Here is a 19,590-nt window from a genome sequence, read left to right as displayed (position 1 = left end):
TACGGTCAAACTTATTTCACAGAGTTCTATTCCTTTCAGAATGTCTAGAGGTACTTTTAACGTTTGTATTTGAACGTGCTCTCAGACGTTGATCCAATCAACGTATGTATGTCTAACAGTCACGATGGTCAAATATATGTACTTACAATGAGTGTTTTCCTAAGTAAAATGTGTTTGAAATAATGAATTGGGCCTGGCATTGCCTAGCGCGTTAAGGCGTGCGCTTCGTAATCTGAGGGTTGCGGGTTCGCGCCCGAGTCGCGCCAAAACATGCTCGCCCTCCCAGCCGTGGGGGCGTTATAATGTGACGGTCAATCCCACTATTCGTTGGTAAAAGAGTAGCCCAAGAGTTGGCGGTGGGTGGTGATGACTAGCTGCCTTCCCTCTAGTCTTACACTGCTAAATTAGGGACGGCTAGCACAGATAGCCCTCGAGTTACTTTGTGCGAAATTCCAAAACAAAATTCCAAACAAATATTGAATTATGCGATATTAATTAATGCTCAACATAAACACCAAACCAGCGTTTGAACATCTCAAAAACATCACTGTTAGAACAGTTCTAACTTAAATAAATAGTTTTTCAAGCACCATTTTCGAATTTCACGATTTTATTATGTCGATATTAGATAGTAAAATAAAACTTTTTTAAAAAAAAAACGTTCGCAAATACTGACTAATAATTACTATAATTAAAAGGAAAGTAAAATAAGCGTTTCATGTTCAATTATTTAACAGCATTAATATAGGATTATATCCAATAATTCTACATCAGTGTAATTAAAGATAATTATTTATAATCTAATTGCTTGTTTCAAGAACTTACCTTTTACAAAGAATATACTTATAAAACATATAATAGAATGTAATCAAATATAAAAATTACCTTTGTAAAAGTTACGCCTTATCATTTTGAATTTCATTTCATGCTTTTGTGTTTTAACATAACTTTGAAGAGGTTTCAAACAATGGACGGTCGTATTCGAGTTACCACGCCAGTTGGAAAACCTAACACGTGTTTTAGAACAATGATAGGTCATGCTTAAGAATATGAGATATGCATCTCGTCTATCTTACTTCTTGTCTTGACACACCTTCTGCGAAGCGGTTATAAAATATTATACTTATTAATAAACGTAACAAATCTTATATATTTCATTCTAATAATCATTAAAGTTACAAAATAAGATATCAAAGGGTAAAATGTTTTCCCGGGTAAGTATAGTCTGCTCATTAAAAAACAAACTTTAATCTTATAAATAAAAATGTTCAGTATTGCTTTATGTGTTATAAATGTGTTATTCGTTTCTTTATTCTAGGAAAGTTGTGAAAGATTGGAGGGTGAGCCCTGTCGCCAAGACGACGACTGTTCCTGTCTCGGTAACGAGTTACAATGTACCCTTGCCACTTGTCAATACGGTAGAATAGCCCAGAAAAGTAAGCACCCTTAATAGAATTAAATACTAAAAATAGACAACGTTGATTATTTTGTGTTATACAATAATAACCTTTATTGTGACATGTATTTACTGCAACGCTCCATCTTCTGTGAAAACACGTTACTACAGTTCTGCCTACTATTTCAGAAATATTTTAAGATCAAATAAATAGCAACTCAAGAAGGTTGATAACCTAGAGGCTTTGGTAAGTCCGACCTTATTTTCCACACATTCGTTGGCAATATATTTTAGGAGCACGACGTTGTTCACAGTTATACAGTAATGGAATTATTTATAGAACACATAAACCATAAACACGGAAGAGTCATAAACAACAAGTAACAGTAACTAGATGGCGTATTTATTAATGGTACAAAAAAAGACATTGTTACATCAAATGAAAAAAATAAGCAAATAATAAAATCTTGTATGTGGACCCCCAAAATATTTCACTTTGTTCTCATGCTGTCTGCAGTTTATTAATGTACAGTTTTGAAATATAAACAAGTTTAAAACTGTTCACGGATCAAACCATGATATTAAGAGTTCATTCAGCATGTTTACCGCCAAACATGTGAAGGCGCACTTCTGGTGATTATTATTGTCTTACGGCCCAGCGTGGCCGAGTGGTTAGGGCACTTGTCTCGCAATCTCAGGGTTACGAGTTCGAATCTCCGTCCCACCAAACATGCTTGCCCTTTCAGCCATGAAGCCGTTATAAAATTACGGGCAATCCCAATATTCGTTGGTAAAAAAAAAAGTAGTCCAAGAGTTGGTGATGGGTGGTAGTGACTAACTGCATTTCCTCTAGTCTTTTAATTCTAAATTAGGGACGGAAAGCTAAGATAGCCCTCTTGTAGATTTGCGCGAAATTCAAACCAAGCCAAATCACTGTCTTACTGAAAGGTTAATCCAAACCCGATGAGTCGTATTCGTAAAGAAATACGATTATGAATAAGAAACTACCTGAACCTTTCAGCATTGAGGCTGTCATCCATTTTATTTAAACCGTCGAAACTTCACGCTGAGATCCAGCCCCAAATTTGCATAAACTCTCCACCATGAATTATTGTGCATATTGTACGTAAACTATAACACCGTCCTCCTCTTTGCTGTTAAAAGATTTACTTGATTGTATGCAAACAATTCGATCTCGGATTACTCCTTTAAGTTGGTTAACTTTTTTCAGCAACAGTTTTCCAGCAACTAAATGTCTATTGAGACTGCTTCATACTGTTTTCTTGACAAAATTAAATTCGTACCTGTATTTACAGCAAACTCGTTAACAAGATCCGTACTCGAATCATCCTCAGTATCATTAAGAAAATACTTTGAAGTCCTTACCATCACTTTTAAGAGTTTCGATTTTCTGTCTTAACCACTTATCTTACCAATCTGGTTTCACGTATTCGTTTCACAGTCTTACTTACGTCTTCTAGTAAAACATGGAGCCATACTGTAATTGTTCGTTAACTAGTCAAAACTTTGGTATCCACAAGTTTTGAAGTGATATTTCACTCCTGGAAATCTGATTGTAACACTACTACTACTGGGTATAGTAGCATAATGTCTTTATAGATTAATGCTGATTTAACACTTTTATTGGTTTAATAACAACAAATCACAGTATAAACTGTTGTTTTTACACCATAAAATGGTTGGAAATTGTGTAATGTTTGCCTTTTATGCCATTTCTTCTTGCTATTTTTGTTTCCATAATTAGTTCCAACGCTGTATCACTACGTGGTTTGTAAGTTTATCTATTTTATTTTAAGTGTTTACGTATATTATACTCGGATTTCAAGCACAGACTGCCTCGGCAGCACAGAACAAATTGGCCAACCTTCCTTTCACTCTGTCACTGAGTCATGAAATAACATCTAAACTTAATCAGGGTAGCTCACTTACAGCAAGGGCTTTTACCGTGTACCTAGGATTGGTTCCAAACTCTCAAATATGTAGCACTATCAATGTATGTTATTGATCGCACAAAACACGCAACCTTTTTTTACGTTTTCATGAATTTGAATTCTGTTTTGTTTTAATTGTTATGATAAAATTCTTTGATTAGTGATTTAAACGCCAATTGTTTTTTTGTTTTTTTAATTTCGCGCAAAGCTACACGCGGACTATTTGCGCTAGTTATTCCAAAGTTAACAGTGATGGCTTCGTAAGAAGACTGGTAGCTGACATCGTTTACTTTCATTTCTGGGGGATACTATTCTAACATCAAGTAGCGGGATTGGCCGTAACATTATAACGTCTCCACTGCTGAAAGGCAAGAATGTTGGGTGAAACAAGGATTCGAACTTGCGACCCTTAGATGGCGAGTCAAGCACTATAACCACTAGCCCATTCAAGACCTAAACACACAATGGACAACAAGCCACAGGAGGGTATTACACACCATATATGGTCATCACACAAGCCAACTGATTATATTATATTTTATAACAAGAAGAGAACTTTGTTGGTGATTAATTCATTATAGCATCAAAACGAATAAAACACCAAACACCGCGTTATATAAACATATTTTCCACAATAGTAATTGGAGCTGAACTGTTCCGTTTTCTAACCAACTGCATATTTCTTTCTCAGAGGAGGTTTACAAAGAGCAATTCTTCATATGCATTTCTCTTCCAAGAAAAGGGGAAACGGGATTTAACACACAAAAAAGTGGGGATGGAACTCAGGAAATGACCACTAGGTTTACTTCACTTTCCTTCGTTATATTACATCTAAATAGATGAGATTTTACTATTGGAGATAAGTGTACATTTTCTACCTCTTTTTATAATCATTACTCACCTCATTAAAAATAAAATATTAATTAATTTCTTAAAATAAATAACGAAATACGTAACGTATCTTGTTTTAATGGGTGAGAGGAAACAATATTGAACTCTTACCACACCTGTAATTCCTGTTTACAATATAATATGGATAGGTTTAAACCGAAAATAGTTCCACGCTGGCACAGCAGTAAGTCCATGGATTTACAACGTTAAAGTCAGGGTTTCGATTCCCCTCTGTGGGCTCAACAGATAGCCCGATGTGGCTTTGCTATAAGAAAAACACACATAGTTCCACGTAATGCTACAGAATATACTCACCACACATAGAGAGAGTGTTCTGTTGTGGTTCATGGGGATTTGCGTTTAAAATAATAACTTTCCATCAATGCTACTAGTTCTGTAAGTGTAATGTTCCTAAAGAGAACAAGCTGACGTGTTTCCTTGAGTTTGTTTGTTTGTTTTGAATTTCGCGCAAAGCTACACGAGGGCTATCTGTGCTAGCCGTCCCTAATTTAGCAGTGTAAGACTAGAAGGAAGGCAGCTAGTCATCACCACCCACCGCCAACTTTTAGGCTACTCTTTTTACCAACGAATAGTGGGATTCACCGTCACATTCTAACGCCCCCACGGCTGAAAGGGCAAGCATGTTTGGTGCGACCGGGATGCGAACCCGCAACCCTTGAATTACGAGTCGAACGCCTTAATACGCTTGGCCATGCCCTTGAGCTATTCACATCTAGTTTATAAGCTTTTTTGATTTTTTTTTCAAAGAACAGGGAGAATAAGTTTGTTTTTGGACTTTCGCGTAAAGCTACACGTGAACTATCTGCACTAACCATCCCTAAATAGTAGTGTAAGACTAAAGGGGAGCATTTAGTCATCACCACCCACCGCCAACTCTTGGGCTACTCTTTTATCAATGAACAGTGGGATGGACCGTCACATTATAACGTTCCCACAGCTGAAAATGCTAGCATGTTTAATGTGACGCAAATTCGAATTCGCGACCCTCAGATTACGAGTCAAACGCCCTAACCACTTGGCCATGCCGGGCCAGGGAGAATAAGTAATAAAAAGGTATCAGTATTTCGAACCTGGAGAGTACTTAACATGAGTTAAATATTCCATGGGTTCAGATACAGCTATCCCTAATTTTCAAGTACTGACCAGAGAAAAGGTAGCGCCCATCATCAAAGGATGTTTTATGGATATTGAACCGAAATAATATCATTAATCCTTGGTTTTCGTAACGTCCCAACAGCTGAAAATGCGGTGCATGTTTAGCGGCATCACAGCATGAACTTTTGACCTTCTGACCAGCAGCCGGCTTGCTTAACACTTGAGCATGTTTGGCCCTGAACAGTGAGGTAAATTACACTGCACAACAACGTTTTTGCTTCTTGAACACTGTTGGGTGTCCCTTATAGATTTTTGGCTGCCGATCATGAAAACCGCATCCAAATTTGCCCATCACGTACCGTTTCATCGAAATCTTCAGTTTTGCTACAATGGAAAAACGATATCAGGGCAACTGGAATCCGTCAATGTTTGCTGACTACTGTTGGACACTGCAACGTGATGCACCGGACATTGAATAGAAATGAAAATCAGGAGCAAAACACTTAATTATGTTGAACTTAATAGCGTATTAGAAACATAAACGCAATTAAATACGTTATTGCCGGTAAACAGTTAACTGTCTATTTCTCATAGTTCCTACGTGATGAAGCAAAACCAAAACTATATTTGTGCATACCCACCAGGTACCTGTCACAATCAGCAAAAACTTTTCAGGAAGCAAAACTTTTGAAAAATTGTTGTGCAATGTTATTGTAAAACTAAATATTACAAAGTTATTTTCGAAAAAGGAAAATATATGTATATATATTCAACTAAGTTTAATGCCAGGAAAAATTTAACTTTTTCCTATTGGAAGAAATATGAGACAAAAAATAAGAAAATGCCAAGAAATGAATGAATATCTCGAATAAACTGGAGAAAAAAAACATGAATTAATGTTTCAAACTACAGCGGTTTCTTTACTCAGAATCAGGAAGACTCTGTCAAACAAATAAACCCTTTATAATATTTCACATGAAGTTTTAATCCGGATCGATATGGGTAAACCGAATATTGGTTCCTAAACAAACATCAACCAGATACGTCTCCTTGAAACACAATAGGACACAAAAAAGATATTGAAAAAGAAAACCGTAACTTATAAAATTTTATTTATGCTTTAATGTTTTTCAGACATGAAAACGAAACGCGGTCGTGAAAGAGATATCTTTAGCAGATAAATTTATTCATATTAATCGAATATTTTCAATACGCCCGTGCACACCCACGTAGGAGCTATTAACAAATTCAGCATTGGATAGATAACGTAAAACAAGCAGCAATAAAAACATCGATTTATAATTTTATACTTATATAGGGAGTGACTTACTTTACAAAATAATAATGTTCGATAAATAAAACTATAGCTCTTAAACTGGGTCTTCGTGGATATTTGAGGTTATAATGATAATAAAATCTTGTTTTATAGATTGAAGTGAACCGTTGCGTCACTAGGGGTATGAATAAAATAATCCTAAAGTAATATTTTTTCTAAAAAGTTTCTATTTGGGGAGGGTGAATGAAATACTGGGGAAAGCAATAAATCTGGGGACTTATAATACTAAAATTTGAAGTTCGAACCCTAAAATAGGAACAGTGTTAGTTGCCATTCGCACAGATTTGCGCTTAAAACAAGATAAATTTCGTTATAATATCATTAAATGAGGCAATACGTAAGAGAAAAACCAAAGATGCACGAGCTACTCAAATATGAATACTGTCCGGCATGGCCAGACAGTTAAGGCACTCGACTTGCAATCCGAGGGTCGTGTGTTCGAATCCCTCCCACACAAAACATGCTCACCCTTTCAGCCGTGGGGGCGTTATAAGTGGCGATCAATTCCATTATTCGTTAGTAAAAGTGTAGCCCAAGGATTTGTGGTGGGTGGTGATGACTAGCCGCCTTCCCTCTTGTCTTACACAGTTCAATTACGGATGGCTAGCGCAGATAGCCGTCGTGTAGCTTTGCGCAAAATTCAAAACAAACCAAACCAAATCCTTATAGAAAACCGAATAGAACAAACGATGTGACCTGTAGAGGGCAGACTTTAAACCCATAAAAACTCAACAAAAACAACGCATTAGAATTACACATACTAATACACGATCTAGTAATCTAAATATCAAACTACAACAATTTCTTTAGATGTCATCTTGAATATCATGTTTGGGTATTTCAAATTTGTAATCATATCTGTTGATTGCGGTTTGTTCCGCAGCCTCTTTAAATACATCTGAAAACAAATTCTAGCTTGCATAACAGACGCAGAATGTAGCTCAATAACAATAAGACGGCATTTACGAGAGAAAGGCTTTAAAAACCGTAAACATCTTCAGAGGTCACACCTCCTTCCACACCACGAAACAGCTCGGTTAAACTTTGCTGAGAAGTACCAAACATGGGACGTAGAAAAGTAGAAGAAGGTTTTGTTCTTTGATGAGAAAACAATTTAACCTGGATGGTCCAGATGGCTTCCAACGTTACTGGCACGATAAGGATATCCCACCAGAGACATTTTTTACACGACACAGTGGAGAAGGTTCCATCATGATCTGGGGTGCTTTCTCCTTCCATCGAACAATGGAACTTCAGGTTATACAGGGACGTGAAACAGCAGCTGACTACACTGGCATGTTGGAGAGAGCATCCCTATTGCCTGAAGGCCCTCGCTTGTGTGGAAATGACTGGATCGTTCAGCAGGACAACGCTGGAATCCACAATGCCCGCAGGACAAAGGACTTTTTCATGGCGAATAACGTGATTCTTTTGGACCATCCAGCGTGCTCGCCCGAACTGAACCCCATTGAAAATGTTTGGGGGTGGATAGCAAGGGAAGTCTGTAGAAATGGACGTCAATTCCAAACAGTGCATGATCTTCGTGAAGCCATCTTCACCACTTGGAATAACATTCCAGCTGGCCTTCTGCAAACGTTTATATCGGCCATGCCAAAGCGAATGTTTGAAGTTATTCGCAATGACGGCCGTGCAACTCACTACTGAGACCTCTTGATGGACATTTCCTACTCTGTTCAGGACTTCTTTTTGGTATGATCTTAAACTTGTGACCAGCTAGTATTTAGGCCAATTTCATAGTGTTCACATTTTCCATATCAAATGCTAAAAGGTTTTTTTTTTTTCCCCTTTCTTATTTTCATATTTCGAAGCTCTAATCAAATAATTGGTTGAGTCTAACAACCCAACAACGAAAAATGCATATATTTTCTTACTGTTCATTGGCCTTAAGATTTTGGCCAGGAGTTTATTACTAATACTAGTGTTAGGCCAGCAGTGTATTACTAATACTAGTGTTAGCCCAGCAGAGTACACCCGACAGTTTAAACTCAAACATCGAACGAACGACGGTTTATTTCTTGGAGAAAATATAAATATTATAAACAAGAAGCTATTAAAGATATATAGAAATTTTAGTTAACACAATTTAAAATAAACGTAAAGACACCGAAAAACTCATAACGTGTTTCCCAAATGTTGCAATAAATTGAGATTAATTCTCTATAATTTCCATTGTTTGACGAACGTCGTTATTGAATTCAAAACGTGTAAAATTTATTAACTTTCTGTGGTGTAGCATCTGGTACCCTTAGCCATGAAATAAAGTCGTGTTCCTAATTATGGCATAATATTTATTAGCTTATCTGTAAAATATATTACATGGTGTTCCTATCCTTGGTGTAATATTTATTATCTTCAACTATAAAATATTCCGAGTTGTGTCCTTCCCCATCTGAGGTGCAATATCCATTAGCTTCATCCATGAAATATTCTGAGTTGTGTCCGTATATGTTGCTAAAGCCTGTAGCAGTCATTCCCTCTATTCAATGAAGTGTATCTGTGCAGGCGGCGTGTGTTTCTGATCACTGGTTCTGGATTAAGAATGACTATGCCTTAAATGTCTCTGAACTGGCCATTTTAGTCCATGTATCCCATAAAGTACCGCCCTGGTTTAAAAAAAGAAACTGTTCCAAATACCATGTATATAAATTAAACGTACAAACGGAGGCATTGAAATAGCTTTAGATGTATTCGCATGAAGAATTAGCAGCAGATATTCGAACGTTTATCAGAATGAAAAACATATAATTCTTCAAAAGCACTTGATGTTTAAAGTTATCTGTAAGCATGTTTGAAAATAATAGTTTAATACGTAGCCAATAGATGGCTGTAGTTTACGATTTCTAAATGCAGTTTTCTCCGAAATTAAAAAAAAAAAAAAAAAACGGTTAAAGCATATTAAATTAGCATCTCACTAAGAATTACATTTTCACCACTCTAGTAATAGGTCAAAACCTATTTTAGTATTTTAAAGTGATAAAACGAGTATATATATACATATATATAACATTCTCCCAAAACTGTCAAGTGCATGCTCTTGAAGCTAGGCCCGGTATGGCCAGGTGGGTTAAGGCGTTCAACTCAAAATCTGAGGGTCGCGGGTTCGAATCCCCATCGCACCAAACATGCTCGCCCTTTTAGCCGTAGGGGCATTATAAATGACGGTCAATCCCCACTCCTCGTTGGTAAAAGAGTTGGCGGTGGATGGTGATGACTAGCTGCCTTCCCTGTGGTCTTACACTACTAAATTAGTGACGGCTAGCGCAGATAGACCTCGTGTCGCTTTGCGCGAAATTCAAAAAACAAACAAACCGTTGAAGTTTTCTAAACACACAAATAAATGTACTTAAAATAAAAGTTCTTCAGTTACTGAGCTAAAAGTAAGTTTTTGATTTTTTACCCTTTGAAAAACTGTTAAAATTCACATTACGTCTCTTAATCCTTCCATCTTTTTCTTCAACAACGTCTTATACGTTGCATTTTTTGATATTGTACAATAAACGTATAACTGTTTGCAACATTTCAAGACAACGTTTGGTAAACAAACCAATAAGTTTATTGATGACGAAATAGGTGGTAGATTAAAAACTGTCTCGTGCAAACACACGAAAAATGTCGCGTGTCGTATCGAAAAAAATGAAAAAAATCAATTACATATCAGAGAGAAGCTTAAAAAATTGTAGATTTTTTATCACTTTTAAATAAGAAAGTTTATAAAACACTGAGTTATCAAGAATTCCGCAAATGGTCTGTGAAAAGAGGGAAAAAAAAAAATATCGATTTTGTGATGATGGTAAATTAATTTCTTCTCGCTAATTATTATTATTTGTTACGTTTTGTGAACGTGTCGGAAACAAATATAGATTAATGCTAATTATGGCAATCGAGTGTTAGATTGTGAGACGAAACTCGTACAAAAAAAACTAATGTTATCAAAAGTGTAACATTCCTTAATTTCTCTGATACGAGATTTGTATTTTGTTTGTTTTCTTTAATGCCATGCATGTTTCAACTTTGACCTTTCATTTGTTTTCTCAGTGAATTTCTCAGTTTTTTGTCGTTGTTCATTTATTTACTCGGATGGCTCAGCAAAGAGCTCCAGAACCCGTACCTCTGAAGTACAGGTTCGACACCATGCGATGGACACAGTGAAACACTGCATTCAATTTGCCGCTCGGTAAGTCAGCGGTAAGTTTGTAAACTTACAACTCTAAAATCTGGAGTTTGATTCCTCTGGTAGACAGAGCGCAGACAGCCCATTGCGTAGCTTCCGGCTAGGGAAAACAACAGAATTGTTAACATGAACATAGTTTCTTGATTGAAAAACTATTCACATGAACATAGTTTCTTGATTGAAAAACTATTCACATGAACATAGGTTCTTGACTGAAGAACTGTTAACATGAACATAGTTTCTTGACTGAAAAACTGTTAACATGAACATAGTTTCTTGACTGAAGAATTGTTAACATGAACATAGTTTCTTGATTGAAAAACTATTCACATGAACATAGTTTCTTGATTGAAGAACTGTTAACATGAACAAAGTTTCTTGACTGAAGAATTGTTAACATAAACATAGTTTCTTGACTGAAGAATTGTTAACATGAACATAGTTTCTTGATTGAAGAACTGTTAACATGAACATAGTTTCTTGACTGAAGAACTGTTAACATGAATAGTTTCTTGATTGAAGAACTATTCACATGAACATAGTTTCTTGATTGATGTTATGCAGCCATTTTGTTATTGTTGTTGTTTGGAATTTCAAGGGTATCGTTTTTGTATTTTTTTTCTATCTTTACGAAATATATGATCGTACATATTTATGAATTTGTCATTGTTCTGCTTGATTCTTTTATATCACTTCTTATCTATTACTGAATCTTATTTGTGCTTCGTTTTAGAGGGACTTTTCATGTAGTCACTTGTTTCGCTGATTTTCATTACTAGGCTTATCTGATTCTTTGAAAAGAAAGGAACTCATGACCCAAAGACTGTTGGTTACAGAGCTTTCCTAAGATTTTTTTTCAACTGCAAAATTATATTTTTTTTTAACATAATCATTTTATAATACACGACGTCGTATTGCAACTCATGTTTCTCAGTCCTAGTAACAAATGATCGAACACATGAAGAATATTCCAGAAAATACATTTATTTTCAAATCTGGAATGGAATTTTCTAATCTTAATTTTTTTTTTTTAATTATCCATTTGAATTTAGTTACATAGAGAAATTTTAAATTGTACAAATATTTTTACAAGTGTACAACTTGTGACCAACTGCACATTAGAGAAACCCCTGGTTCGTTAAATCGATTCTTGATTGGTTTTCTTGTTTAACCTATGAAAACATGCGAGACAATTGAACACGGGATGCTGGCAGAAATGGTTAGCAATAACAGCTAGTTTTACAGCACTTCTCATTGTGGTTATTATTCTTTCTTTCCTACAAACCGATAGGGGAGAAACTTTGTGAACGTTTCGACTGTTTTCTTCGCTGAGACTTTAAAACGAGCGATTACGCTGCCAAAATGGGTTTGGCATAAGACTTAAAAAGCGGAAGGACTTGAACGGTCCAGTGCGCTGGATTACGATTTTGGCATCGTTCCAGAACTGATTTCTCGTGCAGGTGCCATTCATGAAAGGCTGAGCTCGAGTACAGAACGCGGCTGAATGGACGCGTACAACGTTCACTAAAATCGCGTGTGTTTGCCTGAGTGCACACGCCTTGCCGACCCCATTGATCGTTTCTCTGCCTCCCACGCGCAACAGTACCTTCGCGACAGCGTGTGGCTTATGATACAATATATTCGTTGGTTCTGTAGGGGCAGTTATATTACGAACATGTTTTTACAGTTTTTGTTGTTAATCACATCTATAACATTTACAGTTGTAACTAAGAATTTAAATCAACCACGCGACTAGGTAAATTATGAACAATTATTGCCTGATATATTGGCTAGGTGGAGTTATTACATAAAAGAAAACAACATTAATTTGTGTGTTACAAATTTATTCAGTAATTTCAGACAAGCTATCACGCCAAAAGACAACTGATATTATAACCATCCAAGAAATGTTTAAAGTGTAGTATTTGGTCATTTCAATCTCTGTGACGTATTGTACGAAACGTGTTTGTTCGTATCCACAAACTTTATTATTAAATTATTACGTGTTTAGACACGAATGACTATCGAATGACGAATGAATCTGTGTCAACGTCTGACAAACTAACACTAAACCGTATGTGAATTTTAATAGCTTGGTGTGAAAATAATTTAATGAAAAACACCAGAAAAACAAAACAACATGAACGATGAACACCATTTTTATGTTAGCCCAGAATTTGTATAAAATAATAACGAAAAACACCAGAAAAAAAAAAAACAACATGTAAGTGATGGACGCCACGTTTCAGGGATATGCAATTTGAAGCTGCGAAGAAAGTAAACAAGTTCTGGAATTTGCATCAAATAACAATGAAAAGAACTGTATTCATTGCACATCTTGCATGGTCTAGTGGTTAAGGCACTCGACTCGCAACTTGCAGATTCGAATCCCCTTTCACACCGAATATGCTCTCCCTTTCAGGTCTGAGGGACACTATAATGTTATGGTCAATTACACTATTCGTTGGTGAAAAGTGTTGGCGGTGGATAGTGTTGACCAGCTGCCGCCTTCCCTCTAGTCCTACACTGCTAAATTAGAGACTACTAGCACAGATGTTCCTCGCGTAGCTTTGCGCGAAATAATATAGAAATCGAATGAGCGAACCAAAGTGTTAAAGCGTTAACATGTCGGAAGTAAATTGAGGTGTTAAATTACTGAATGATAAAAATATTGTAACTGTTTGGGTGCTTCTGACGGGAGATAAAGTGAACTGACTGCAGCATCCAATGTGTGCACGGTTATTAACAATCATGTCGTGGAATTAGCTGCCATGGTCAAGTGCTCCCCCCCACAATTCTAGATGTAAGAATCGTAAACGGGGCCCCCCCTCCATATTCTGTTTGACGGGACCCCAAATTCTCAGATGGTGGTTTGAAAAATCAGAACAGAAAACATAATCGGTGTCGTACTGAAACGCCGAGAATTCTCGCGCCTGTGAGTCGAAGACCCACACGTTTTAAAGCGCTTATCAACGCCTCTCGTGGAACGCTAACCATCAGGTCTCACATGGCATGAAATATTTAGAGATAGTTGCTTGGCTTGACGTCTGTCGTAAAGAGGTAACCATTTCTGTAATTGTTACTTTCTTTGTGATGGATGGATACCTGTATTTACCTGTATAACCTTAGTTATTCACATGTTATGATTTTTATATGTACATACATCACACACAAAATGAACCTACAACCTTTCAAAACACATGTACAAACAATTCAAAATATTCATTTAAGAATAGACGTACAAACACTTCAAAAATATTCATTTAACTAAGAACATACATACAAACAATTCAAAAATATTCATTTAACTAAGAACATACATACAAACAATTAAAAAATATTCATCTAACTAAGAACAGACGTACAAACAATTAAAAATATTCATCTAACTAAGAACAGATGTACAAACAATTCAAATACATTCATCTAACTAAGAACAAACGAACAAACAATTCAAATACAATCATCTAACTTAAAAAAGACGTACAAACAATTTAAAATATTCATCTAACTTAGAAAAGACGTACAAACAATTAAAAATATTCATCTAACTTAGAAAAGACGTACAAACAATTAAAAAATATTCATCTAACTAAGAACAAACGAACAAACAATTCAAATACATTCATCTAACTAAAAAAAGACGTACAAACAATTAAAAATATTCATCTAACTAAGAACAGACGTAAAAACAATTAAAAATATTCATCTAATTAACTTGCGTACAATAACTTTAAAAGAATAGTCATCTACCTTGAGCCAGTATTAAATTCAAGGAGTGTAGGGAAGGGGGTAAATCAACCCTGTATGAATATTCTTACCTCTTTAGAATCACATTTTTTAATTTTGTGAAAATTAAAATTGATTCATCTCCCCAACTGATATTTCCTCCCCTGGTGGAAAGGTTTGAATACAACACTGCCAACGGTTTTCTTTAACCGTTCAGTCTTTTTCAACCAATCAATCTACAGCGTTGTGGCCTGTATTGTAAATATGTTCTTATAGTATTAACTGTTATAATTCCTATAAGTTCAGAAAATTGCACTGTTCTGTGCCACTACACTCACAACAGAGCCAAGTAAATATCTCGTCCAAACAGAATCTCTGTTTCCATTTAAATAAATCAACAATGTTCTATGTTCTCTCTGTTTCCAACACAAACAAGACCAAAGCTGGCCAAAATACTCTCTGTTTCTACTTAATCAACAGTATTCTCTGTCCTCTATGTTTCCAACACATACATATATACACATAAGTTTCTATTTACGCGATCAAATGACGAACATCTCCATTGTTTTCTGACAATCAGACAAGTAAATACACAAGTATATTATCTGTATACTATATTATCTGTATACTATATTATCTATATACTATATTATCTGTATATTATATTATCTGTATACTATATTATCTGTATATTATATTATCTGTATACTATATTATCTGTATACTATATTATCTGTATATTATATTATCTGTATACTATATATCTTATCTATATTATCTGTATATTATATTATCTGTATTATATTATCTGTATACTATATTATCTGTATATTATATTATCTGTATACTATATTATCTATATATTATATTATCTGTATACTATATTATCTATATACTATATTATCTGTATATTATATTATCTGCATACTATATTATCTGTATATTATATTATCTGTATATTATATTATCTGTATACTATAATATCTATATACTATATTATCTGTATATTATATTATCTGTATACTATATTATCTATATACTATATTATCTGTATATTATATTATCTGTATACTCTACTATCTGTATACTATATTATCTGTATACTATATTATCTGAGGCATTTCCACACATTACTATTCTTGACTGAACTCTTTATCTGCCATGGATATCCTTCAGAGCACTTTCTTAGAAGTTTGAGCCTTCAGAGACAAATCCACATATTAACCCCCCATGTTTATCGTTAGAATAACTCGTTATCTGCCATGGATATTCTTCAGAGCACTTTCTTAGAAGTTTGAGCCTTCAGAGACAAATCCACATATTAACCCCCCATGTTTATCGTTAGAATAACTCTTTATCTGCCATGGATATCCTTCAGAGCACTTTCTTAAAAGTTTGAGCCTTCAGAGACAAATCCACATATTAACCCCTTCTCCATGTTTATTGTTAGAATAACTCTTTATCTGCCATGGATATCCTTCAGAGCACTTTCTTAGAAGTTTGAGCCTTCAGAGACAAATCCACATATTAACACCCCATGTTTATTGTTAGAATAACTCTTTATCTGCCATGGATATTCTTCAGAGCACTTTCTTAGAAGTTTGAGCCTTCAGAGACAAATCCACATATTAATCCCCCATGTTTATTGTTAGAATAACTCTTTATCTGCCATGGATATCCTTCAGAGCACTTTCTTAGAAGTCTGAGCCATCAGAGACAAATCCACATATTAACCCCCCATGTTTATTGTTAGAATAACTCTTTATCTGCCATGGATATTCTTCAGAGCACTTTCTTAGAAGTTTGAGCCTTCAGAGACAAATCCACATATTAATCCCCCATGTTTATTGTTAGAATAACTCTTTATCTGCCATGGATATCCTTCAGAGCACTTTCTTAGAAGTCTGAAGCCATCAGAGACAAATCCATATATTAACCCCCTCTCCATGTTTATTGTTAGAATAACTCTTTATCTGCCATGGATATCCTTCAGAGCACTTTCTTAGAAGTCTGAAGCCATCAGAGACAAATCCACATATTAATCCCCCATGTTTATTGTTAGAATAACTCTTTATCTGCCATGGATATCCTTCAGAGCACTTTCTTAGAAGTCTGAAGCCATCAGAGACAAATTCACATATTAACCCCCTCTCCATGTTTATTGTTAGAATAACTCTTTACCGACCATGGATATTTTTAGAGCACTTCTTTGAAAGTTTGGAATTTTCTGCTACCGTGAATAAGGGCTATATTTTCATCTAAACTTTCCATCTTGTGTCGGATAAGTTAGGAAATGTATGCACAAAAAAAAACCTAGGACTAAAAGAACTGCTTATTTATGAACGTAGCACTGAAAAGCTACAAACTGTCTCTAATACATATAAATTTCTTCTCTCTAGTTAGAAAAAAGAACAACACAACTATACTGTAGTTAATATCAAGAGATTAAACCATGTGATTGTTGTTTTCATTGATTATTTTGAAAGATCCAAAGAAGTTATATACACTTCCATCACATTGCTGTCTCTCCTAAAAGCAAAATAGAAAATAATTCATACATCATTTCTTTCAACTTTTAATTTTTTAAAATTAAAAAATCGAAGAAGCGGAATCCATCTTGAAAATAAAACAAGACATTGATGTCATCAATGACGTGGTTGATGACATGATAAAAGGGTTAATATCAAGCTATGTTCTTGAAAGAAACGTTTTTATTTCACTTGTAACTTGGAGACATTTTTGAACATGCAATATCTAATCAAATCTCAGGAGCTTTATACTAAATAATACAGCTACCTGCGTTTTACCCAACTGTATCACTGCTGGAAAGAAAGCATCATAGGGGCAGTTGAGAAAATTGTTTGGTTTGATTGTTGAATTTCGCGTAAAGCTACTCGAAAGCAGTCTGCGCTAGTTCTCCCTAATTTAGCAGTAATAGACTAGAGACAGATTGCCAACATGACCCCTACCGACTGCTGGGCTACTCTACGAAAGGTGGAATTGATCGTATATTATAACGCCCCACAACTGAAAGGATGTGAACGGTCAGGTGCAAGATTCGAACACACAATCAACAGATTGCAAATCGAGTATTCTAATTATCAGGCAAGATACGTTTAACTGTTTGTTTTTCACAAACGTTTTTTTTAGTACCGTTAACTCCAACCACCCAAACAAGTGGTTCTTTTGATTACTATAGTTTAAAACTACAAGTGCTGAAAATACAGACTTTTAAAGTCTACAAAAATGGTGTTGAAATGATATTTATAAATCTTTAAATTACAGAAATAACTGGTAATGAAACTTTTAACTCTTAGAAAGCAAAGAAATAAATATAGTAGATTATTTGAAGTGATATATATAATATCTATGGTGTTTTCATCAATGAATGTCTCTAGAGGTCGCTTTTTGCAATTAAACTAAAGGAAAAATATTAATCAAGATGTTCAGTTGTTTCGTTCTGTTCCGAACTTCCTCCTTCAATGAAATGTATTATATTTCCTGTTTCGTATTTACGTAACAATCAAATCCCAGTGAGTATGGATAAATACAATGTCTCTAGCTGAGCACCAGATGTGAGCTTATCTATAGTCACCAGGACTTCAGGCTCAATTTCATTTCGAGAGATGAAAATACGTAGCTCACGTGTTCTCAGACGTCATCATCTGCGTGCTGTAAAGCAGCTTAGCTTACTCATGCATAATATTTCTCTTATGTCCATTAGGCAATATCCTCTCCAAAACAATACGTATGTTTAAGATAAGATTTGAAATGTTTAAAACGAACACAAAACCGTTGTTATGTGTTGCTTCATTCGACGTAGTATCTTACATAAATAGTGCCGTATTCAGTACTTCTGCACCCGTTTGGTATTAATTAATCTTATTTAGAATATACCATAGAGCGATGAACATTAAACTCATGATACCCGTAAAGAACAAGAACCAGTAACCATAGGAACCCTTAACCTATAACCTTGCTCGTGACCTCGTGTGTAGGATATTTTTATGAGCGTGTGTGTGTTTTCCTTATAGCAAAGTTACATCGGGTCATCTACTGAATTCATCGAGGGCAATCGAATCCCTGGTTGTAGCGTTATAAATCGGTAGGCTTACCGCTGTACCTGCGGGTACCTTTTTCCTGAGATTTCCTAAGCTTTCCTCACTCTTAATAACTCTTTAAAAAAATCTTTAGCGACTGATAATACAGCGAAAGTCATTTAACTGAGTCTAACATGTGACTGCTTTCAACTCCTATGTTTATGAACCTGATTCATTGTTTACTATTAATACATATCCTCAAAACAAGCTATGCAGCATTTTATGATATTTACGTACGGTTCGTTTTGAATTTCGCACAAAGCTACCCGAGGGCTCTCTGTGCTAGCCGTCCCTAATTTAGCAGTGTAAGACTAGAGGGAAGACAACTGGTCAACACTATCCACCGCCAACTCTTTTTACCAACGAATAGTGTAATTGACCATAACATTATAGTGTCCCCCAGACCTGAAATGGAGAGCATGTTTGATGTCACGGGGATTCGAATCCTCGCCCCTCGGATTACAAGTCGAGTAAACTAGTTGGGTAATTGCCCCTATGTTTTGGTGGTGTTCTCCTTGTTTAATTTCTGTCTGTCTGTTACTCTTCATAAAACGTGTTCTTGTACTTCAGCTATGGCTCATTACGATAGAACAACTGTTTACGCGTCAAATGACTTTTACATTTGCTAGAGGAAGAAGTAAACCTGAAACTAATAAAAAATTTAGTATTTATTAACACAGCGATGTGTGTGTAACATAACTTATATTAAGAAGTCATTTCTTTCATTTAAATACGACCATTGCCTTAAACGCTTTATTGTTTAAGTAATTAGAGGAAATACAGTGCTATGTTATATGTAACAGTGCCGATGTACGCTGATGACAACTTCTAATCTATGTATTTGTGTTCGTCAAAATCTTAGATCAAAGCGACATCGG

General features: G+C 35.3%; 1 protein-coding gene across 3 annotated transcripts in view; it reads left to right on the top strand.

The window, feature by feature from the left end:
- The window catches only part of LOC143251121 (uncharacterized), a 105,360-nt gene that overhangs the window by 71,053 nt on the left and 14,717 nt on the right, over nucleotides 1-19,590 (top strand). For 2 of the 3 annotated variants that reach the window (XM_076502493.1, XM_076502491.1), the window contains one exon: nucleotides 1,319-1,436. The exons of the other annotated variant lie outside the window; for it this stretch is intronic. In XM_076502493.1, coding sequence (XP_076358608.1) covers nucleotides 1,319-1,436 — 118 coding nt within the window. The remainder of the gene's footprint in view (nucleotides 1-1,318; nucleotides 1,437-19,590) is intronic. 3 annotated transcript variants of the gene reach the window in all.

Source organism: Tachypleus tridentatus, chromosome 5 (genome assembly GCF_004210375.1).
Source record: "Tachypleus tridentatus isolate NWPU-2018 chromosome 5, ASM421037v1, whole genome shotgun sequence".
NCBI lineage: Eukaryota > Metazoa > Arthropoda > Merostomata > Xiphosura > Limulidae > Tachypleus > Tachypleus tridentatus.
Note: the sequence above shows the minus strand (reverse complement) of the source record. Positions and strands in the feature narration are given on the sequence as shown.